Source organism: Euleptes europaea, chromosome 5, assembly GCF_029931775.1.
Source record: "Euleptes europaea isolate rEulEur1 chromosome 5, rEulEur1.hap1, whole genome shotgun sequence".
Classification (NCBI taxonomy): Eukaryota; Metazoa; Chordata; class Lepidosauria; order Squamata; family Sphaerodactylidae; genus Euleptes; species Euleptes europaea.
Genome location: NC_079316.1, coordinates 26,243,804 through 26,267,348, shown reverse-complemented (window position 1 = coordinate 26,267,348; position 23,545 = coordinate 26,243,804). Strand labels below are relative to the sequence as shown.

At 43.6% G+C, this 23,545-nt stretch overlaps 1 protein-coding gene across 1 annotated transcript in view; it reads left to right on the top strand.

The window, feature by feature from the left end:
- Positions 1-275: 275 nt before the first annotated feature.
- GFM1 (G elongation factor mitochondrial 1) overlaps positions 276-23,545 on the top strand; it is a 49,842-nt gene continuing 26,572 nt past the window's right edge. The window contains exons 1-10 of the mRNA XM_056849886.1: positions 276-325; positions 3,539-3,691; positions 4,369-4,501; positions 5,912-6,116; positions 8,303-8,419; positions 13,346-13,496; positions 18,848-19,002; positions 20,274-20,358; positions 20,860-20,997; positions 22,478-22,579. Coding sequence (XP_056705864.1) covers positions 278-325; positions 3,539-3,691; positions 4,369-4,501; positions 5,912-6,116; positions 8,303-8,419; positions 13,346-13,496; positions 18,848-19,002; positions 20,274-20,358; positions 20,860-20,997; positions 22,478-22,579 — 1,287 coding nt within the window. The 5' untranslated portion in view covers positions 276-277. The remainder of the gene's footprint in view (positions 326-3,538; positions 3,692-4,368; positions 4,502-5,911; positions 6,117-8,302; positions 8,420-13,345; positions 13,497-18,847; positions 19,003-20,273; positions 20,359-20,859; positions 20,998-22,477; positions 22,580-23,545) is intronic.

Genomic DNA, 23,545 nt, shown 5'->3' with positions numbered 1-23,545 from the left:
GAACTTTCCTTCCTGAGATTCATTTATTTTTGCATTACTATAGCTTCTCCTCTTCCAAAATCTAAAGGAAGGAGGGAAAGGCAAAGCGCCAAAGAGGATGACCTCCTCTGCACTTACTCCCTCCCCTCTATAGGTGGCGCTGTAGAGAGTCTATTCGGGCACTTCTACGAGCCGCCTTCAGGCCCCGGAAGCGCTTGCCGGCTCAGGCAGGAAGTGAACTGGGTGCCGTGTTCGGCGTGACTTTGAGCGAGGCGGGGGGGGAGCGTCGCTCTGCATTATGTTGAGGGGCCGGCGGGTCTTGGGCTTGGCGTTGCCTCGGCGACAGGTACTTGGGAGCCGGGCCGAGGGGGGGGTGCCGGGGCGCTGGAACTGGAGGGCTCAGTTGGGCCTGGGGCTGTTTCCATGGGAACGCAGCTCCCCAGGCTCGCTGTTCCTCGGCCGGTGGGAGATGGGGGCAGCTGGCTGGGGTCCGGCGCCGTGTGCTTGTGAAGCTCTTAAAGGCTCGACCTGTGTGGTGATTCTGCTCATCCTTTGCCTTTAGCAATGGCATGGCGAGCAGGAAATCAACAGGTGAAGCGTTTTGAAGCGTGGAGATTTGGTGTTGCGGGAAAGCTTGCCCTGCTGCAAAGTGTTAAGTGTGTGTGTGTGTTAAGTGCCGTCAAGTCGCTTCCGACTCATGGCGACCCTATGAATGAAAGTCCTCCAAAATGTCCTGTCTTTGACAGCCTTGCTCAGATCTTGCAAATTGAAGGCTGTGGCTTCCTTTATTGAGTCAATCCATCTCTTGTTGGGTCTTCCTCTTTTCCTGCCGCCCTCGACTTTTCCTAGCATGACTGTCTTTTCCAGTGACTCTTGTCGTCTCATGACGTGACCAAAGTGTTAAGGACAGGGCTTCTATCAATAATGTTAGTTTCAGGAGGGTAGCCGTGTTGGACTACAGTAGAAGAGCTAGATTTGAGTCCAGTATCACCTTAGATACCACGATTTTCGGGGTATAAGGTTTTGAGTCAGGTGACTGATGACGGGAGCTTTGGCTCTCAAAAACGTATACCCTGAAAATCTTGTTGGTCTTTAAGTTGCTACTGGACTTGAATCTGCCAGTAATGTTGATAATCCTAATTTATAACAATTGGATTGAAATGATTTCCATCTGAAAAATCGGTTTATGTAAATAGTAAAATAAAATAAAAACCTTATTTGCACAAAGTTTTAGACTTTCTCTGCCTGGTGTATGTCAGATAAGCGTGCTTGATTTATATCAAATTGAATGATTACTTACAGTAAGTGGCCAGAGTGAGCTGCTTGCATGACAGGTTTCCCCTGTAATGGTTAATGCAGACATGTACTAAAGGGTAAAGGTAGTCCCCTGTGTAAGCACTGGGTCATTACTGACCCATGGGGTAACGTCACATCCCGACGTTTCCTAGGCAGACTTTGTTTATGGGGTGGTTTGCCAGTGCCTTCCCCAGTCATCTTCCCTTTACCCCCAGCAAGCTGGGTACTCATTTCACCGACCTCGGAAGGATGGAAGGCTGAGTCAACCTTGGGTCGGCTACCTGAAACCAACTTCCGTCGGGATCGAACTCAGGTCGTGAGCTGAGCTTCAACTGCAGTACTGCAGTTTGCCACTCTGCGCCGTGGGACTCAACTAGATAGACTTTAAATAAATATTGGGAATTTATGCTGGCCAATGGCCATAACAATAAAGTGAAATGAATATTGGGCATTATAACTTCACAGTGTACTTATTCTTAACTCTGTATCATTTTCCCAATCCAGGATTGCCAATTTTGGCATGAGAAATTCCTGAAGATTTAGGGGCAGTGCTTGGAGAAGGCAGAATTTGGGAAGGGAGCTCACTGTGGATGTGATGCCTCTCCAAAGCTGTCATTTTCTCTAAAGGAACAGATCTCTGTAGTCTGGAGATCAATTGTAATTCCCAGGCCCCACCTGGAAGTTGTTAACCCTGTTCCTAAAATGTAATTTCCTTTTTTGTTTATATATCACACATTTATAGTGTTCTTGAGGTGTCCTACAAATTTAGCCCCTTAACTTAGAATTTTAATGATCAATATTGCCTGTATAATATTAGATTTGAAAGCAAAGCAAGTACTTTACCACTCACTTAAGTATTGCACTTATAAGTTATTTGGAAAACACAAAGAACTGGTACATTATAGTGACAAATTACATATGTATATGATGAATCTAGTCCATGCTTTGCCACTTTCTAAATCAGCTGTTAACAGTATGGAATATGGTATTTCAGACAAAATGCCACTGACTTTTGCTTGTCCGAATGACCACCAAAACATAACCAAGGATTGCACTTAACTGGTGACTTTTCTTTTATAACTTGTTATTCCAGAATATCTGCTTTTTTAAAAGGGACATGTTTTAATAAAAATGGCTCTTCTGTGCTTGAGGAACAGCCACCACTGCTCTGTAATATAATCTGGTATAACAATTCCTTTCTCATATAAATTGCCAGATTTTCAGTTTCCACAATTCAACTTTACAAAACAACAGGTGGACTAGCAGATCTTGTTTATCACAAGCACAAGATAGTTGTGATCTGCTCTGAAATCCCAAAACCTGATGAATGGTGTACTTAATGCTTGTTTCACATTCGTAAGTTTGGGCTTAAAGCTGACTTGGTACCACTGTTGTGCACTTTTGCCCTCTTAATATGTCCAGTATTGCAACATATGCTGTTGTTGCAACATTCAACAGTGTTCATTTTGTGGTTAATGTTTACCAACACATTGCCCAAAATGACTGAGGTGACACATTCACATATCAAACATGGATATAAATCTGTTAGGTGCCTTGTACATTTTTTTTTCTTCACAACTTGTATAACTTAAATATGCAAGTTATGGAGCAATTGCAACTGGAGGGACTAAAGTATCTTCTTTTGCCATTCTTCCTACCTGCCTCACCTGAAACAGGGCAGGGAACAGAAAGTTGGAAGGAAAGGTAGGATCCTGAGGCACCAGCCAAGTCAGGATGGGTTGCAGTCTCCCTTTCAGGGACCCTCCTTCCTAGATGTATGGGATAAATGCTGCCCCATCATCTCAATCTGGTTTGAGAAGAAGAGCTGCTGTTATCTTCTAATGGTGCTTTTGCATACATGTTTTTATGAAGGGGGTCAGAGATGCTTTGCTGTGTTCTTCTAATGACAATGCTAGATTAGTGTATACATGCATAAATTCTTGCCTACAGCATCAGGAGATAGGCAGTTGCTCATGCAAACCTCAGTCATTTGTGGGACTTAGGTCAAGCTAAAAGATAGAGTACTTTTAGAGGGGGGAGGCAATTTAACATGCTTGTTCATGCTTCACCTAAATTGAGAGGTATTTCTCCAGTCCTTTTCAATAAATTACCTTAACTATTACACATAAAACTCATGTAACTCCACAAGCATTTTTAGTTTAATATTTTATACTATATTGCAAAATTACACTGAGAGCGCCTCTTTATCACAGTGAGATGTGTACTCAGTATTGTGTCTTTTGTAATATTGTTACCATTTCAGCTGCTTTTGAATGGATGCCGTTGGTGTTCCTCAGGAATCATTCCCAATGAGAAGATTCGCAACATTGGAATTTCAGCACACATTGACTCTGGAAAGACTACATTAACTGAGCGCATTCTTTTCTACACAGGCAGGATTTCTCAAATGCACGAGGTAGGTCTGAATGTGATTGGATTGTCCTGAACCCTCTATCTGACCTCGTAGTTTTGGTGATCTTCCAGAACTTAAAACATGCTTGGGTTTGTGTGCAGGAATACTAGAGGCAGCTGCTCACCATTCTTAAAGGTGAAGCTTTTATTTATTTATTTTTTCCAAGGCAAGAGACGTTTTCCATTGCCTGCCTCTGCATCATGACCCTGGGATTCCTTGGAGGTCTCCCATCCAAATGCTTGCCAGGGTTGAGGCTGAAAGTATGCGACTGGCCCAAGGTCACCCAGCAAGTTTCCATGGCAGAGTGGGGATTCGAACCTGGGTTTCCCAGATCCTAATCTGACACTTTAACCACTACACCATGCTAGCTCTAGTATTTATAATACAATACTTATAAATGTGACTTATCAAAAATTTAGCTCCTACAAAAATATGTAGAAGGCCCTTCTTGAGTGGCGAGATAGCCGTGACTTCAATAAACAATTTTTTTGGCCCACAGGGTTTTACTGACTGTTTTAAAGTTTACTAGGTATCTAGCCTTGGACTGAAATCTGACTGTTTTAGAAGGGAGACTAAAAGAGACACCTTGGAGCAGGCTTGTTGCCTTTTACAACGTATGTGTGTGTGAGAGAAATGGGATTGATTTGCAGAAATGTCAGTATGCTTTCTTGCACACATAGGTAAAAGGGAAGGACGGGGTTGGCGCCGTCATGGATTCAATGGAACTGGAACGGCAGCGCGGCATCACTATTCAGTCTGCTGCAACTTATACCCTCTGGAAAGACACAAATATTAACATCATTGACACGCCAGGTAGTGACGGCAAGATGTTCAAGGAACACATCCTTTTTACTTGTACTCAAAATGACTCCCAGTGTCATTTGCTTTCTTTGGCTGGTTTCATTGTTCTGCAAACAGTAATGATTTCATGGATTAGTGTCTGCCTTTGTGTATAAGGATCTTCAGAGTGACTGTGTGAAGTGAAAGTGTTGGCCAGTTGTATGCCGTGTGTTTCTAGGCATACTAGTTACCACGTCTTAGGGCAGATGCTACTTGATACAAATCTGGCATGTATGGCATGTGGCTCTCGGGCCATACATGGAAGTTATAGTTTTTGAGAAATTGGTACTATGGACAACTGCATTCTTATTAATGTTTTTTGGGTTTTCCATATATTCACCATCAGCCCTTTCCTGGGCATTTGTTTAGATTAGAAGAAGAAGAAGAGTTGGTTTTTATATGCCGACTTTCTCTACAGAGACTCAAACCGGCTTACAGTCCCCTTCCCCTCCCCACAACAGACACCCTGTGAGGTAGGTAGGGCTGAGAGAGCTCTAAGAGAGCTGTGACTAGCCCAAGGTCACCCAGCTGGCTTCGTGTGTAGGAGTGGGGGAAAAAATCCAGTTCACCAGATTAACCTCCACCACTTGTGGAGGAGTGGAGAATCAAACCCAGTTCTCCAGATCAGAGTCCACCACTCCAAACCACCGCTCTTAACCACTACACCACGCTGGCTCTCCTTAGATTTACAAGTGTCTCCAACGGGATTCTTTGTCTGCAAGAGGGTGAGGTTTTGAGGCGGAGGGCGTTTAAATCCTCTGAGGGTTCAGAGGAAAGATGTCAGTCCTTCCAGTCCTTAGAAGTATAACAGTACAAAAGAGATCTCCCCAGTGGTGACTTTCCAGTCTTTTAAATTGAAAATTAGGTTGCAAATGTCCAATTCTGGTACTAGATTCATTATTGTGCAAAATACGTATTATGTCCCCCCAACACAGAGAGAAAGCCTGACATGAGTACCCTTGTACACATGTAGGACCTACATTCACCTTTCAGAGAAGGATGTAGTCAGAGGTGGAGCTTGCTAAGGTCCTCCTTCCTCCTTCCCATATGTTCATTCTCTCCAGAATGTCGCATGATAAGTCTGCTTCATATGAACTCTCTTTTCTGGGTCTCTTGTATTAGTGCCACAATATGTATTTGGGTTGATTTAGGAGAAGAAATTCTCTCCAGGGTAAATGCAAAGTTTTTTGCTGGTTCAGTATCTTTGTAAGCCAATTTTCCGCAAACTTGTTTGTTGACATTGAAGTTCTGCGATAACAGTGGTTTTCTACCTGAATTTGAGATCCACATGCAGCAACAGGAACGAGAATTTTCCAACTCACATAGTTTTTTCCCCCACTTTTGAAACTGAATATTCCTGGACCTTTTTGTTTTGCTTTCCAGGCCACGTTGATTTCACCATAGAAGTAGAAAGGGCCCTGAGAGTTCTGGATGGAGCCATCCTGGTGCTGTGCGCCGTTGGAGGGGTTCAGTGCCAGACGATGACCGTGAATAGGCAGATGAAGCGTTACCACGTCCCTTTTCTGACCTTCATCAACAAACTGGATCGAATGGGCTCAAGTCCAAACAGAGCTTTGCAACAGCTCAGGTGCAGTCTTCTACATTCGAAATCGCTGAAGTGTTTTACAAAATTAACAAGATAAAATAATCATTTGCTGGCTGGACTATTTTGACCAGCATATTGTGTGCCTTGGGAGATGGATGAAGAATGTGTGTAGCAGAGTGTTGTGGAAAGTGTCGAAGGATCCCTGCAAAATGAATTGTTTGATCTTAAGAAACAAAAATACCGTTGTGTACTGGCTTGCAGAGAGGGTGTATGGTTAAGGTGTCAGACCTGATCTCGTCAAATATCAGAAGCTAAGCAGGGTCAGCCCTGGTTAGTATTTGGATGGGAGACCACCAAGGAATACCAGGGTTGCTGTGCAGAGGAAGGCACTGGCATACCACCTCTTTTGGTCTCTTGCCATGAAAACCCCAGAGGGGGTCGCCATAAGTCGGCTGCGACTTGACTGCACTTTACACACACACACACTGGCTTGCAGAGAGGGTGTAGTGGTTAAGGTGTCAGACTAGGACCTGGGGTTCAAATCCCCACTTGTGCTATAGAACCTTGCTGGGTGACCTTTGGCCAGTCATGCACTGTCAACCCTGATCCTGGCTAGTATTTGGATGGGAGACTTCCAAGGAATACCAGGGGCATGATTCGGAGGCAGGCAATGGCAAACCACCTCCAAACGTCTCTTGCCTTGAAAACACTACAGGGTCACCATAAGTCAGCTGTGACTTGATGGCAAAAAAAAAATACTAGCTTGCGTGCATGAAATGCGTACTGAGTAACATTTGTAACATTTTGTACTTGTATTGTACTAGCGGTTGAGCCAAATACCGTTCACATTGTCATTTGCATGGTATTTCCATTTCAGGAATCAGTTGCTGTCATTGGGGTGGGGGGCTGAGATCTCCCCTTACCCAGCTGGAGTCTTCCTGCTTTCTAGACTGCCCAAGAGCCGTGGCACTGTTAATACCACGCCCAATTCTTATTTTAGTAATCATGACATTTGAAAACGTTATAAATGTGTGATTGTCACGGATGGCTAGAAGGGGTTTGTGCCACTTGTCCGGATGTCATTTTTGTTAGTCTTTAAGGTACTACTGGACGTGTGTAATTATGATCAAGTGCAGTCTTTTTATTGGCCAAAACCAGCTGCAAAAAGAACACGCCACATGAGGTTTGCTTCTCATGGTGGCACATCAGTCCTGTGCACCGTGTTTCTCTAGGGGGTTTTGCCTATTCATGTGCAGTATCATAAGGGGAAAAAAGGTAGACATGACTGGGCTGCATCAGGCACTCGACCATGATACATTTTCCAGGTGCCGGCAGTGGTCACTGCTAGTTGGAAAGGAAAAGGCACAAAGCTTTGACTTTGAGTGCCTGACATGAACTAGGTTGCTTGTTGAAGGATGACATCTGGATTACTGCAAATATTTTCCTATTGTATATATTTTCTTATTACTGTCAATATTTTTGTTACTTGTTTAATCTTCTGTAGAATAAATAATTGTTAGTGTGGTTTTTTAAAATTTTTTATCACCGTGTATTGTGATTTTGGTTGGCTTTCTACACTATAGTCCCTTTTGATGATGTTATTTCGTGATTCTCCTCTCCTCCATTCTATCTTTCCAAAGATCTATGGAGTGAGCGTGTTTCTAGTCCAGTGCATGTTCTGGTTGAACAGGATTTGAATCCAGGCCTCCTCTGTCCTAGTCCAGTCCTCTAATCACCACCCCTGTTGATCACTAACCAGTGTTCAGTTAAAACCCCCCCACACACACATACACAAAACTCAGAAACTTCACAGAATGCTTTATCCAAGAAAAGATTGGGGGGATTTATTAATGTAAGATTCTTTATTCTGCTCCAACTATGAAGATTTCTGGTGTTTTACAGAACACAAGTCTGCTCCCCAACCCCCTTAGTAAAATCAGTTCAGTATTTTAAACTATCCTTGAAGAAATGTCATCTAAACCTGTTCCTCCTATATCTGCAGAATACATGCAAAGCAGGACTGAGCCATTATCCTCAGCCATTAGTTGGTTCAAGAGAATGTGAGCCAGTATGGAGCAGGATTATCAGACTCTCCGCTTTGCTTTGTGGTTTATAGTCCTATCAAGGCTGCCCATTCTGATCTCAGAGGTCAACTGGGCTTGTTGAAGATTCCTTGCAGATGAAAAAAAAATCTATACTCATAATGTCCATATATTTTCACTCTACAGATACAAATTAAATCAGAATGCTGCTTTTGTTCAGATTCCAATGGGACTGGAGGGAAATTTCAGAGGAATCATTGATCTTATTGAAGAAAGAGCCATCTATTTTGAAGGTGATTTTGGGTAAGTGTTCTGAGCAGCTTCAAATACACAGGGTTTTTTATCGGCTATTGCAGCAGATGGTTTTAATTTAGTCTTTTGCTTACTAAGTTGGGGTCTCATGCAAATGTAAAACTCTGGGAGAGCAGTCAAGACTGTTCCTAGGATTGCAGCCTTGACCTCTTTAACTATCACAACAAGTGCAAACCAACAAGTGCAAACCAACCCCGCTGGCCATACTATCCTTAAAGGATCCGTTGGCACAAACTTACCTGTAGCTAGCCAGAGTTTTCATTTTAACCAGGACTTAAATTTGGCTGGCAAACATTAGTAAAGGCTGGGGTGTCAAACATAAGGCTCGCTGGCAGGATCCAGCCCCTTGAGAGCTCTTACCTGGCCCCTGGAGCAGCCACCCCCTTGCTCTTGATCTGGGCTGGCGAGGCATGACCCGGCCCGAACAAGTGGCATTTATGTCATACCTGGCCCTGGAAGCAGCGATCCTGTTTCCTGCTCGCCATCTTTTAATTATGGTTAAGAAATTGCTCATTGTATCTGCACCATAGGGCTATTGATTTAGTTATGGTAGTGCAGTTCTTTTTATTGGCTGAGGAAGGAGTTGCAGTGGATGGAGGGGAGGGCCAATAGAAGCCTCAAAGAGCTAAACGGTGGAGATTTTGATCCTTAGTTTCTCCGGCTAAAGTTAAAAAGTGAACTTGTAGGAGCAGGAATTTGGCTGCTGATTTACTCATCAGGCATCTTGTAGGGTCATGTTCATGATGTGGGGATTCCGTAACTGTGGGGAAATGGGGCAGCGAGACTGCAATTTTCTTTCCTGGTTAGCAGAAACAAGGTTAACCCGCTAATTCCCATATTGCTCCGAGTTTACAGCAATGGTATATTTTAAATCCCCAGTCTCGCTTTTAAATCTCTGGCGTCTGCCAGCGACTAGCGATCCTGCCTCTTTTCAGGAATTTAAAACAAGGGATGTAACACTGATGCTTCAGAGTGGATAAAGATGGCCTTGTCCAGTTCATCTTCACATTGGAGTGCTGATAAGACAGAGTCATCCATCACTGACAGGGCAATTCTATGCAGAATTACTCCAGTCCAGGTCAACTGATAATCTGTCGGCATAGACTGGAGTAAGTCTGCAAAGGACTGCACCATAAATAAGTAAGGCGCAACCCATGTGGAATATATTCTGTTTTTCTTTAGAAAAAGAGATTTTGCACAGCATTATGGAGTATCCTGTTGATTTAAAAAACACTGATGGAGACGCCTATACGGCCCTTCGCAAGGTTTTACCCAAATGAATTACACAAGAATATATAATATAGAAGAGCTGTTGGCAGACCATCATCCTTCAGGAAATGAATATAAGGCCAATGGGGCAAAATAGGTTAAAATATTTTTTATCACTCAGAATAAAAATCCCCTACGCGTTTTGCCCAAGGGGCTTCTTCGGGGCAATTTATGCTCATAAGGACTACTGCAATAACTACAGATTCCGCTGAAGAAGCCCCTTGGGCGAAACACATAGGGAATTTTTATTCTGAGTAATAAAAAACCTTTTTACCTATTTTGCACCATTGGCCTTATTTTTTATTTCCTGTTACTGGCATGGCCCTTTTGTTTCTTTTAGCCCATCCTTCAGGACAAAGGCTCCTGACCTCTTAAGGTTCACGTTTAATGGAGTGCAGAAAAGAGGGCTGCACCAGTGCAGAATCGAGCCAGAGAAGAAAAAAATGATGGTGCAGTGGGGAAAGAAGTGTTATTGTGTTTCACTCAGAGATTCCTATGCTCTTTGCATTGCAGCCACGTCAGGGGATCTACAACTATACACACACACAAAAAAGAAAGATTAAAAACATTCAGTACCGAGCATATATGTTACAGATGATTATGAACCAAAGTCAGGCAATTTTTGTAAAAATACAAGGTGGGCCTGGTAAAACCATTTAACAGGAACCATACCGATACCTTCTTGTCCAAAGACGGAAATTCTTTTACATAGCAGGCCTACATATATTCAGACTGAGCTGTTTGCATCTACTTACAAAGTCACAAACTATACATAATTAACATATCTCCTCCTGTTTCCCCCCTGCATTTTCTTACCATCTAAGCAGGGGGAGCCTGTCTTCCTTTTCCCAGTTGGCCAGGGCCCTTTTTGCCAAAATTGAGCTCCATTGGTATTGTTTTTAGCCTGGAACTGTTGGTTTTTTTTAGTATTGTTCTGAATTGATTGTTTTATTGTATTTTGTGGTATATTATTGATGTTGTCTGCCCTAAGCTCCGCCTTGGCCAGGGTAGGGCGGGATATCAATCCAAAAAATAAATAATAAATGAATAAGCGTCCCTTCCAGGTTAAAATAAATTTTCTTAAGTTAGAAGAAGTTACAAGCGTGACCAACCTGTAAGGTAATTGACCCTCAGAGTGTGCTGACCATGATGAGGCTGTAGAACAGGTGGCTAGTGTACATCAAGATATATAGTCACACCAATTGTAAAAAAAAACACCTAGACTCCTGTTTAACCCTTGTGGAGCTGAGGTGTGAAGTCTGCTTCTTTCCTCAACAGCAACTTGTCATATTGACTCATCACTTTTTGAATGGCCCAGAAGATGATATCAGTAGGACCAGGATTGTGTTTAAGAAAGTGTTGTACTAAAGAAGCACCTGGTTTTTTTTTATGGAAATATTGCTTTTACGTTCAGCAATATGTATTTTAAGATTTCTGGATATTTCTCCAGATATATCTTGTTGCAAGGGCACTTATGTAAACAGCCTGTTTGGTATTACTTGTGGTCAAATCTTTGAGCTTGTATTGTTTTCCATCTCTTGGATCTGTAAATTCCTTAATATTATAAGTAAACTTATAGCATATGCCGTTACCACAGAGGAAAAAACCCTTTGGTGGGCTGACTTCTGGTAAAACTGGCTGACTGCTAGTGGGTAAAAATGTTTTACTATGTACTAATTGGTCTCTCAGATTAGACATTGTTTTAAAACAAACAGTAGGTTTCTTGTCACATTTGGCAATTCCATCTAATATATTCCAGAGTTGAGATATGCTTGTACTGTGTCCTGATAAAAGCTGCGCACCAGCCTCTCAAAGTCAACTTTTTTCTTACTTTGAAACAAATTATCTGTGTTCTGAACTAAAATCTTGGAATATGTTGGTTGTAATATATGGTTAGGGTACCCTCTAGTGATCACATTATGTCCCCAAACTAGGGCCTCTTTCTGGAAATCTTGTGTTTTAGTACAATTCCCCCTTAATCTAAGAAATTGACTGTATGGCAATTTTCTGTTAATGTATGATGACTCTCAAACCTTAAAAAAGGAATTCTTATCTGTACGTTTTTTTTATATAGGCCCATTTAGCTCTTCCTGTCTTTGATGTTAACCATAATAGCCTGAAAATGTATCTGTTCCATATGTAATTCAATCTTTATATTCTCATCGCGCTGGTCTAAATAGTTAGGAAAATCTAGCAGTTGATCCTGGTTTCCTCTCTGTAATAAGAACACATCACCATTTGATTATGTAATCCTTGAAAGGGTTATCACTAGAATGGAAAAAAAACTGCTGTTCACAATGGCCCTTATATATATTAGCAACCACGTGCCATGGAAACTCCCATGCCTTTACTTTTTGTCTGCTAATGCAGTATGAAACTCTTAAGGTTCAAGGTTCATGGAAGCAGACATTCCAGGCAAGGAACCCAGAGGTACTGCTTCATTGCCATAAAAATGAGACCTTGAGTGACATTTTTTTCACAAAAGACTATAAGTGAAAATTATTACTACGAATGGAGTTATTACTCTGTAAGTGGTATAATTTCAGTTTTCCTATCATGTATCAGAAAAGGAGAATTGTCCTCATACATAAACAAGTGTCCATGTTGGTTACTGGGTGTTATCCATCCAAGGATCACATTAGCAGCATTGTGTGTTAAACAATAACTGAAATCTTGGGCTTTGAATCCAGAGGTTCTGTTCTGCTAATGGTCCGTTCCTTGGACAGAAAGCCTTCCACCAGCCTGTTCCACTGGTGGAAGTTCCTTGCTTCAGAGGAAGGCTCAGCCGTTTTGAATCCACGTATTTGTATATTCATAATGACACGGTGTTAATTGAGAGGTTTCTGCTTCTGAGCACAAGTCAGGAATACAGCCAGTTCTGCTGAACAGTCGACCTCTTGTACCCATATTCTTCTATCATGTTGTGCCTTTTCATTTATGCCATCTCAGTGTATAATCTAGTCAATATGATAGGTATCTGTTCTGCACACCACAGTCCCAAGAACCTCTTTCAGACTGAACAGCCCTCATAAACGTTGCCAGAAAGCAGAAAAGAACTGACTTGAACTCAAACATGCATTCTAGTCGATGTAATTTTCACTCATTTTACCAATGCAAAAAAGAATGTTGATTGCAGGATTTACAGTCAAATTGGGCAAGAATTGATACTACCCATTTTGGGTAGCCTTTCAACTAGTCCAAGATCCATTCAGTTAATGAAAATACTTTCTGACAGGAATAATGAGATAACATATAAAGTCGCCAGGTACGCAAGGCTAGGTATTAAGCATAGAAGTACTTGGTCTCATTCTGATAAGGGAAGTGGAACATATCACTGAATGGGTAATATTAAGTAAATATCTAACTTTATTGTAAATATTTAATCCTAAATAGTGTTTTATGAACAGATGTATTGCTATATTTTATCCTTTTAATCATGTTCATTCTTTTGAATATTTGCTTTGCTGGTCAATGATCGTAATAAATTTAATTAATTAAGAATGATCCAAAGCAATTTTTCATTTTTGAGAGTGGCTTAAGTTGGTTTCTTTGGTTTCTCAGACTGTAGGGTTATGCCAAGTTTCTTGACGTTCTGCTTGTGTGGCTAACCACTCACTAATTGGCCGTTTGTCTCTTCTGCCCCTCTAGCCAAACCGTAAAATACGGCGATATTCCTCCCGACTTCAGAGCCGAGTGTGCAGACCGGCGTCAGGAACTGATCGAGTGTGTTGCCAATTCTGATGAACTGCTTGGGGAGCTTTTTCTTGAAGAGAAGATCCCAACGGTGGCTGATTTAAAGGTAGACACTTGTGTTTTTATCTGATTACCCCTTTAATTTTTTGTTTTAAATAAACATATTTTTTTTAAAAAATAGAGATGGGCAGGAACACTTAGTAGCACCTTGGCGTTCACCTGAAGGGAATTCACCTGAGCCATCTGCTGAACAGCTGTACAGCCAGGGGACATGGGGAGGGCGCTCCCTTGGTGCTGTGCAGCATTCCACTGAAGCCTACCTTCTGTACATCATGGGGGTACTGTTGGTGAGGCTAAGCACCACTTGGCACAGTTCTGTACACGACATTTTTTTAGAGCCTTAAATGTCTGAGACTAACTTGATGAACCTGCCCATCAGCTGAAATGGTCAAACTTTAAAAAAAACCCAAACAATTCCTTTTTTAGTTTTAGCATTCTCTCTCTCTGTAGATGTATGTGTGTGTATAAAATATGTGAGAGCATTTAGAGCACTTTATATACACAATCATAGTAATGCCTATATCAATCTTATCAGTTAGGTTTGTACTATTAGCCCCATACCAAGGTGGGCGGAGGGGGAGTATTCATTCTGGAATGGGTTCCTAGCAGCTTTTCTAAAGTCACTTAGTTAGTGACTAAGAGGCAGCTTGAAACCAGAAACTTCCTGGTTCCCATCTTTGTCTTTTAACCACCGCACGACACTATCTTTCTGGCTGCTGTTGGCTCACAGAGTCCCATCACTGGTTATCGCTGGCATTAGATTGCACCCTTCTTTCACTGGTGGAGAAGGGTCACGTTTAGAGGTAGAGGTTATGCTTTGCATACAAAAGATAACAGGCTCAGTTTCTAACATCTCCAGGCTAGACCTTGGAGGTCTTCTGCCAGTCAGACTAGGTCAGTGATCAAAGGCCGCTCCATGTGTTCAGGTGTGCAGATGCTGAGCCTTTCTGTGGTAGGCAGAAGCATCCTTGAGTGGTGTTAGTGGTCCTAATGCGGTAACGTTTTCATGAGATAATATTTGAGGAGTCTGGATGTTCAGTGTTTTTTTTAAAAAAAAATTGTAATAGTCCAGGAAAGTTCCAGTTGTTAGAATCAGAGTTCTTCCATATCGCTCCGTCCTAAAACGATGGGCTTCTGCAGCAGTGCCTAGAGCTGATCCAGTTGCCGAATCCAGCTTGCCAAGCGAGCTGTCGCTGTAATATCTGCTGGTTGCAATCCCATTCGGGCACCTTGCTGTCCGATAATCGCTGCATTCCTTCACACTAATGTCAGTGACTCCCAGTCACCAAAGTACCCTGAGATGGCATGGAGTCGGTCATATCCAGGTCTGCCAACAACCTGGAGAGAAAATATCCTGCCCCTTTAATCAAGGCTTAATGTGTGAGAATGGGCAGGTGAAGCTTTTCACAGCATGGCGGTAAATAACATCACCTGATAAATAACATCCCGTTAAGCCTCTGTTAAAGTGACAGGACATTCCCCCCCCCCCAGGTTGATGACAACTATGGTCATATCTTGTCCTCTTCTATTTTGCATGCTGCTGGGTTGGCAGCTGGGTTCTTCAGCTGCTGGCCCCTTTTCTAGTGGAGCTGGTAAGTAGAGCATCGATCTTGAATTAGAAACATCTAAGCTCAAGCCTCTGCATGAGCTAACATTTCACTAGCTTGGACCGAACAAATGATTGTCAGCTTCTTCAGTTGTAATATAGATCTGCAGTGGGCTTGTTGTGAGGATGACCGCATTTTTTGTTTAACCTGTCCTGCACCTGAAGCAATTGAAATAGGTTTATACATTAATAAGGATGATTGGGTAGGAATGTTACACTCCCATTGGACTTCAAAAAAATGCAAATGTGATTCATATATCCACGTTTCATTCAGGGAAAGCTTGGTGTGTTTGGGGCCTCACATTTCATTGCCTTTAGAAGCTGAACTCATTTGCAGCATGAGCCAGACTGTCTAAGTCTGCAATATCTTTGCCATGACACTTTGCTGCTATCCAGGGAAACCGCAGGCTTTCTGTACCCAGCATTAATAGCTGCAGATGACTGGGCTGATGGGCAGCTGGTGGAAACCAGCTGCTCAGTGTCACAGACAAAGTTGTGGCAGTTCCTAGAGGTCATCGACAATATCTTATAAATTAGCGTTTTCTTGTATATGTAAATGTGATATTTGGTGCTGCAGGTTTGCATTGTAGGATGCCGTTGGTAGCCTTGTCTGCTTTGACACAGGATCTTACTTTCAGGTGGCTTCTTTGGTGGTATTTTTGGCCATCCTCTGTCTAAATTCAGGTGTGGCTGGTGTAAGCAGACACTGTTTCACCGTAGATGAACTCACTTGGGCCAGGGCTGGATTTGGCACGGGAACCTGATGAGCATGGAAAAAAACAGCTTTTAAAACTGGAAATCCACCTCCTGTTACCCTAGTTGGCCTTTGATGACTTTGCAGTCTGGAGACTTGCTTCACGGCTGCCGTTATGTAATATTTTTTCCCCACTTTGTTCCACCTCTTGCACAGCACTTCAGAGGAAGAAGCCCATTTTAAATGCCTGCTGAGTGATCCCATTGCTCCCACCTGTTTCATATGCCCTGGGAATTCTGTTGGAGGAGTACATGGAAAGTTCCGCCCTGGCTGCTCGCCTTTTATGCTATCCCAGTTCAAGGGCCATCCACATAATTTAGAAGAACTGGGGATCGCCATACCTGCCAACATTTGAAAACCCAGCAGAGAGATTTACGGCTTGGTTCAGACAAATCCCACTGAGTTCAGCAGGGCCAAGTATTCACAAGATTGCAGCCGTAATCCTTTTCTCCTCCTTCAGAGGTGTTGCATCCCTCCAGCGCACTCAAATGTCAAATCGTTTGAAATATACCGAAAGCAAAGCTCATAGAAAAAAAGTCATTTGTGTTCTCCTCCTAAATACTCATTAGGAGCAAAATTGCCAAGATACCTCCGGTTGCCCATCTTTGAATCTGAACAAAAATAAGTGACCCTTTTGTTATGCATCTTTTGCAATCTTGTCTGAACTGAGCTGCAGCTGATACCAAGTTTGCTTAAGGAAAGCCATGCGGTTGTATTGAAAAGAACCATGGATGTGTTGTAGTGAGATTCAGACACCAGCAGGAATGTGGGTTTTGTTTTGCTTTGCTGTCAGGTCAACGTGGTGACCCTGTAGGTAGGGGTGTCAAACTCATTTGTTACGAGGGCAGGATATGACATAAATTTCACTTGGTTGGGCCAAGCCATGCCTCGCCAGCCCAGATCGAGACTGGGGGTGGGGGTGCGGGCTGTGGCTGCATCTGCTGGCTTGTGGGCCAGATAAGAGCTCTCAAGGGGCAGGATTCGGCCCATGGGCCTTATGTTTGACACCCCTGCTGTAGGGTATTCAAGGCTAGAGACAGAGGTGGTTTGGCCTTGCCTGCCTCTGTGTAGCAACCCTGAACTTCCAAGTACTAACCAGGGCCCACCCTGCTTAACTTCCGAGATTTGATGAGATCGGGCTCGCCTGTCCTATCCAGATCAGGGTGCAGGAATGTTACTCTGCCCTAATATTGGTAGAGTCAGCTTTATTGACCCTCAGCAAAAGCCTGAACTGGAGCTCAAGGTCACAGCCTCGGTTGCAGGAGGATGAGTTGCAGATAAGCATTCCCACTCAAGGAGTTGTACAGCTGATGAGTAAAGAATTCTCTAAGTGGGCATCGGCTACAGGCTTTCTGATGGTCTGGCCCAGAGGGTTCAGCAGTTTAGCATTTAAGACTACTTGGGTAGGAGGCATATGTAGGAATCCTGTGTGCCACCACCTTGACTTCCATGATGGAAGAATAATAATCAGTTACAATAATAAATAAAAATCTAGTGGCGAATGAGGCTGCTTCAGGCCTTTCTTAACTCTACTGAAAAGCTTCATCAGGAGGGGTTTGGAGCAGACAGGAGTGATCTTCTTGTAATCCATTCAGCATTTGCTTCCTCAATGGTCAGTAAGCAGATTTGTGGTGCAGCTCATAGAATCATAGTGTCATAGAGTTGGAAGGTACTTCCAAGGTCATCTAGTCCAACCCTCTGCACAATGCAAGACATTCACACCCACGCCCCCAGTGACCCATGTTCCGTGCCTGGAAGCTGGCAAAAAAACCCTCCAGGATCCCTGGCCAAACTGGTCTGGAGAAAAATTGCTTCCTGACCACAAAGTGGTGATCATCATTTCCCTGGGCATGCAAGAAAGCGCCACAAGAGCCAAACACTTTTGCAACCCTTCCTACCCTCCCTCTCATGATCTGCTGAAGTTCAAAGAATTGGCATCTAGCCTCTCCTTTAAAACCTCCAAAGGAGGAGAGTCCACCACCTCCTGAGGAAGCCTGTTCCGCAGAGGAGCCGCACTAACCGTCAGGAAGTGTGGGAGCAACGTCTGCTTAAGTCCGTTAGGAGCCTTTTTGCATCCTTCCAGCATGCTGCACATGTCGGGGTATGGATTTCTGATCCCTGTTCTCCCAGTCAGAACTACTTGGGGGAGCCCTGTGGGTTCTGGCTCCCCAACCAAGGTACCTGCATCACATCTGAGCCGAGTTCCAAGGCTTATCACAATGCCAGGGCACAATGTGCCTGGGATTTTTTTCAGCCTGGCTGGAAACCAGAGTTTCCCTCACCTATAGTCTTTTGGGTGTAAATATTTGCACTGTGATAAAAGTATACCAGAATCCAATTTTTCTCCTTAAGGAGATTAAAAAAAAAATCTTTGTGTGAATTTATGTGAACTGATCCTAAAAACATAATAATATTTATCATTTTTATTGTGCCCTTCCACAGAAGGCCTCAAGGTAAATGGGGTTCCACCCATTTTAGAATAGTTCTGCAATATATCGGTGGCCATTCGCTGACAATTCTTGCTTTTGAGTAAGCCGAGTCAGAAGTAGGCAGATGAAGATGGGACTCTTACCCCAAGAATTATACAGCCCCTTTCTATCCCTTTCTAGTCCTTTTTTTTTACCGCCACGTTGCAACTGGCTTATGGCAACCCCATAGGATTTTCAAGACAAGAAAGTGATGGAAGCGGTTTGCCTTTGCCTGGCTCTGCTGCATTGGGACCCTGTTATTCCTTGGTGGTCCCAGGGCCGACCCTACTTAGCTTTTGTGATATGAGATCGGGCTAGCCTGGGCTATCAAAGTCAGGGCACTTTTTACCCTGGGGTGTCAAACTCAATTGTTACGAGGGCTGGATATGACATAAATGTCACTTGTTTGGGCCGGGCCATGCCTTGCCAGTCCAGATTGACAGTAGGGGGCTGGCTGGCTCACAGGCCGGTTAAGAGCTCTGAAGGGACTGGGTTCGGACCTCAGGCCTTATGTTTGACACCCCTGATATAGACTTTAAAGCATAAATGTTTGTTCTGCTTCTCTCTAGCTCGCCATCAGAAGAGCGACGCTGAGTAAATCGTTCACGCCTGTGCTGGTGGGAAGTGCTCTCAAGAACAAGGGGGTGCAGCCTCTGCTGGATGCTGTTCTAGAGTACCTCCCAAACCCGTCGGAAGTCCAAAACTATGCTCTTCTCAACCAAGAGTGAGTACCCATGGGGTGAATGTGAGGAGAGGACATTTATAGGACTGACCTAAGTAGAACTGCACCCTTCTAAGAGCACTGAAGTTGATGGGCTGAGAAGGGTGGGACTCTGCTTGGAATGACACTGTTAGTTTAATTGAGAATAGTTAGGCAGTTATCACCTTTGTCAGACACTCTGACCCATGTGCCTCCAGAGGAGAGGTGGGTTGCCCGCTAACTGTGGTGCTGCCTCCTTTGCGGAATTCCCTCCCCCAGATACTGAGCAATGCCTTTCTAGCACCAAGTTGAGACTCTCTTGTTCTCCAAGTCTTTTTCAGATGGTTGCTTTCAGATGGGAGCCAGCATGGTGCAGTGGTTAAGAGCGGTGGTCTGGAGCGGTAGACTCTGATCTGGAGAACTGGGTTTGATTCCTCACTCCTCCACATGAGCTGTGGGAGGCTAATCTGGTGAACTGGATTTGCTTCCCCACTCCAACACGTGAAGCCAGCTGGGTGACCTTGGGCTAGTCACACACTCTCAGCCCCATCTACCTCACAGGGTGTCTGTTGTGGGGAGGGGAAGGGAAGGTGATTGTAAGCCGGTTTGATTCTTCCTTGAGTGGTAGAGAAAGTTGGCATATAAAAACCAACTCTTCTTTTCTTTTCCTCTACCTCCCTCTTTCTGCTGCTGATCTTTTCTAACTTGGTAGAAATAGTCACTAAGGTAAAGAGGCAACCATTTGAACCTTAGAAATTCTTTTTATTGCTTATTCCAAGATATTAAAGGCAGGTTCCACACATAAGAAAAGGCAAAATGCTGTAAACTGCCTCGCATACTTGCTGTGGCTGCAAACTGGACATGGAAGCTGTTTTTGCATTAAATGTTGCAGGACAAAACATGGGAGGGGCCGTGGCTCAGTGAACGTGCACTCCACATCATAAGAACATAAGAAAAGCCCTGTTGGATCAGACCAAGGTCCATCAAGTCCAGCAGTCTGCTCACACAGTGGCCAACCAGGTGCCTCTAGGAAGGCCCCAAACAAGACGACTGAAGCAGCACCATCCTGCCTGTGTTCCACAGCACCTAAGATAATAGGCATGCTCCCACTTTCAGATCTCTTAAAAAAATAGTTTATTTTTCTCCACAAGATGCCTAGGGCTTGAGTGAAGCACTCCGCTGAGGACGCTCATTAGCAGTCTGCAGAACAGAACCTAGCAACAAGAGCTCATTGACGAAAGGCTGTTTAAATGTTGTAATTTAAACTTCTCCTTTGGATTTGTCTCTGGTTCAAGGAATTCCAAGGAAAAATCCAAGCTACTGCTGGGCTCTGCCAGAGACGACTCCCTGCCTTTCTTGGGCTTGGCATTTAAACTTGAGGTAGGTTGCTTATTTCCTCTTCTTCTTTGTTAGATGCGTCCTCCACAGGTGAGGTGCTGTCTCTATGGTAGCTTTGGCCTAGTTGTCCATGGCCACTCATCAAACACTTTGGGGACTGGTTTGCACTGATCCATCTTCTCGCATCTCTAGATTGTCTAGCTTTTGGTCTCCTTTGCTATGACTGCTTTTTGTTCTACTGCCGGTGTGGTGTGGTGGTTAAGAACGGTGGTTTGGAGCGGTGGACTCTAATCTGGAGAACCGGGTTTGATTCCACATGAATGGTGGACACTCGGGTTGGTTTTCCCACTCCTACACATGAAGCCAGCTGGGTGACCTTGGGCTAGTCACAGCTTTCTTAGAGCTCTCATCCCCACCTGGTGCACCTCACAGGGTGTTTGTTGTGGGGAGGGGAAGGGAAGGTGATTGTAAGCCAGTTTGATTCTTCCTTGAGTGGCGGAGAAAGTCAGCATATAAAAATCAACTCTTCTTCTACTACTGCAGGCTGGACGATTTGGACAGCTCACGTACATTCGCGTGTACCAGGGGATGCTAAAGAAAAGCGATTACATCTACAACACCCGGACTGGGAAAAAAGTGCGGGTGCAGAGACTCGTCCGCATGCACGCAGATATGTTGGAGGTGAGTAGGGTGTCACAGTTTGGGAAATGCTCCAGATCCAGCCTGTGAAAAACGTATATGTGGCGTGAAACCCCTTCTAGTTGGAGGATCCAAAACTAGCAAGGAGGAGGCTGCCTTAGTGCAACAAGACGGTATGAAATTTATTGTGCTTCTTATATGCACCATGAAATTTCTTTTCCACATAATACTATTACCAAAATTTCATCTTCTAATTCACTGTTATATTCTGTTTTAGTTTTTTATACCCTGCTTTCATTTTATATAAAAGGTAAAGGTAGTCCCCTGTGCAAGCACCGGGTCATTCTTGACCCATGAGGTGACGTCACATCCCGACATTTACAAGGCAGACTGTGTTTATAGGGTGGTTTGCCAGTGCCTTCCCCAGTCATTTACACTTTACTCCCAGCAAGCTGGGTATCCATTTCACAGACCTCGGAAGGATGGAAGGCTGAGTCAACCTTGAGCTGGCTACCTGAAACCGACTTCTGTCAGGATCGAACTCAGGTCATGAGCAGAGCTTTTGACTGCAGTACTGCAGCTTACCACTCTGTGCCACGGAGCCCACTTCATTTTATATAGCCCTCACTCAATTCAAAATGTTGCTCCTCCTTTCATTTAAAAAATGTTCTTGCCTAGAGGAAACCCTTACCTGTCTCCTCCCCAGACCCCAGCCCATTTCTCCCTGTCTTCTTTGGGAACTGGATATATGCATGAGTTGAACAGTTATTTCAAGATGATAGTGATGCCTGACTGTGGGGATTAACAACAGTTTCCTTCTACGCAGTTACCTTTCTGAGATCGTAGCTTGGTGGAAAACATCAAAGGCATCAACCAAAACAAAACACCCCAATGATTGTTCAGCTTTATTTGTTGAGGGTAGGATTGCATCCTGGTGGTTCAAGGGTTACATTTTCTTAAGGGATGTGAACTGTACAAAGTTCTCTTCCTAAAACCTAAGTCTCCTCATCCCAACACAAAAGACCCCGCTAAACCTATAACTGTCTTAAAACGTTGCAAGGTGGAAATGAATTTTCTCATTCACTTGTGCAAAGGCTGTCTTCAGAAGCTTTTGCAATGCCACGCAGTTCCATCGGTGGGCTATATTTGAGAAATTGTGGGCAGATTCCCTTTTAGTGCAACCAGACTAGAAACGCCACAGTACGGTTTTCGTTCGTCGGTTTTATGGCACGCGATGTGAAACTAATCTGTGCTTTTTATACTTGTTGGGATGAACCCTCGTGTCTAGCAAAAATTAATTGATATGGGTGGGGCCTTCTCGCTGCTCTCAAATGGCTACCCGCCTCTGTGCACACACTACACATACACGCACTACACACACTGTCCACACTAAGCCTGTTGGTTGAAGAGGGCTGCACTGGAAGTTGCAAACGTTAGAACTGTCTTGCCATTTCTTTTAACATTATACCTGTCCTTACCTGATACTAAAAGTGCATTCTGTGTTGTTGTTTTTTTAAACTAGGATGTGGATGAAGCGTATGCAGGAGATATCTGTGCATTGTTCGGCATTGACTGTGCTAGTGGGGATACGTTCTCCGATAAATCCAGCACCGACTTTTCCATGGTAACTTCTTTCCTGGTTAACTACTACAGCGTTCTTTGGATTTCATCCGTTAAGCTCCCTTTATGTGTAGAAAATAAGTCTTTTCTTTAAAAAAAAAGTTTTTTATTTTCAGAATGCTTTTGCAGCTATTACAAAACCTCCAAAAGGGTATATAAGTTCATACTGACAATTCCAAAAACTTCACACATAAAAGGGCAGGGTCACCAACATACAATGTAATGGGTACACTGTATTTAAAATATAGTTACAAACAGGTTCTGTTAAATGTAAAACTGTGTTCAAAATTCTGATACTCTCCAAAAGGATATGTCCAGTCTCAAGAGGTACATCACCTCCCGGGTGCTTAGAATCATAGAGTTGGAAGAGGCCATACAGGCCATCTAGTCCAACCCCCTGCTCAATACAGGTTCAGCCTATAGCATCCCTGGCAAGTGTTCGCCACCTGCTGCTTGAAAACTGCCAGAGGGGGAGCTCACCATCTCCCTAAGCAGCCTTTTCCACTGCTGAACTACTCTTACTGTCAAAATATTTTTCCTAATGTCCAGTAATTTCCGCCCATAATTTATACCCATTATTGCTAGTCCTATCCTCTGCTGCCAACAGGAACAGCTCCCTGCCCTCCTCTAAGTGTCCGCCTTTCAGATACTTAAAGAGAGAAATCATGTCCCCCCTCAACCTCCTCTCATCCAGAAAAGGGTAGCTGTGAGAACTACATAAAAGGGTAGCTGTGAGAACTCACCTGAAATGTCAAGTCCAGAAAATGGGCCCAGAGGCCAGAATGTCAACTAAGGGAGGGGGGCTTTTTGCTGTTAAAGCACCTCCTCCAGTGCTTCTTAGTGTTAAGTTTCACATACCTTTCACAGAATGTATACCTTAAACAGCATCTGGTATTTTGAACATGCTCAATACACACAGTAAAGATTTCTGCAGATTTTTTTTATATTAATAAGTGATGTTCCCTTCCCC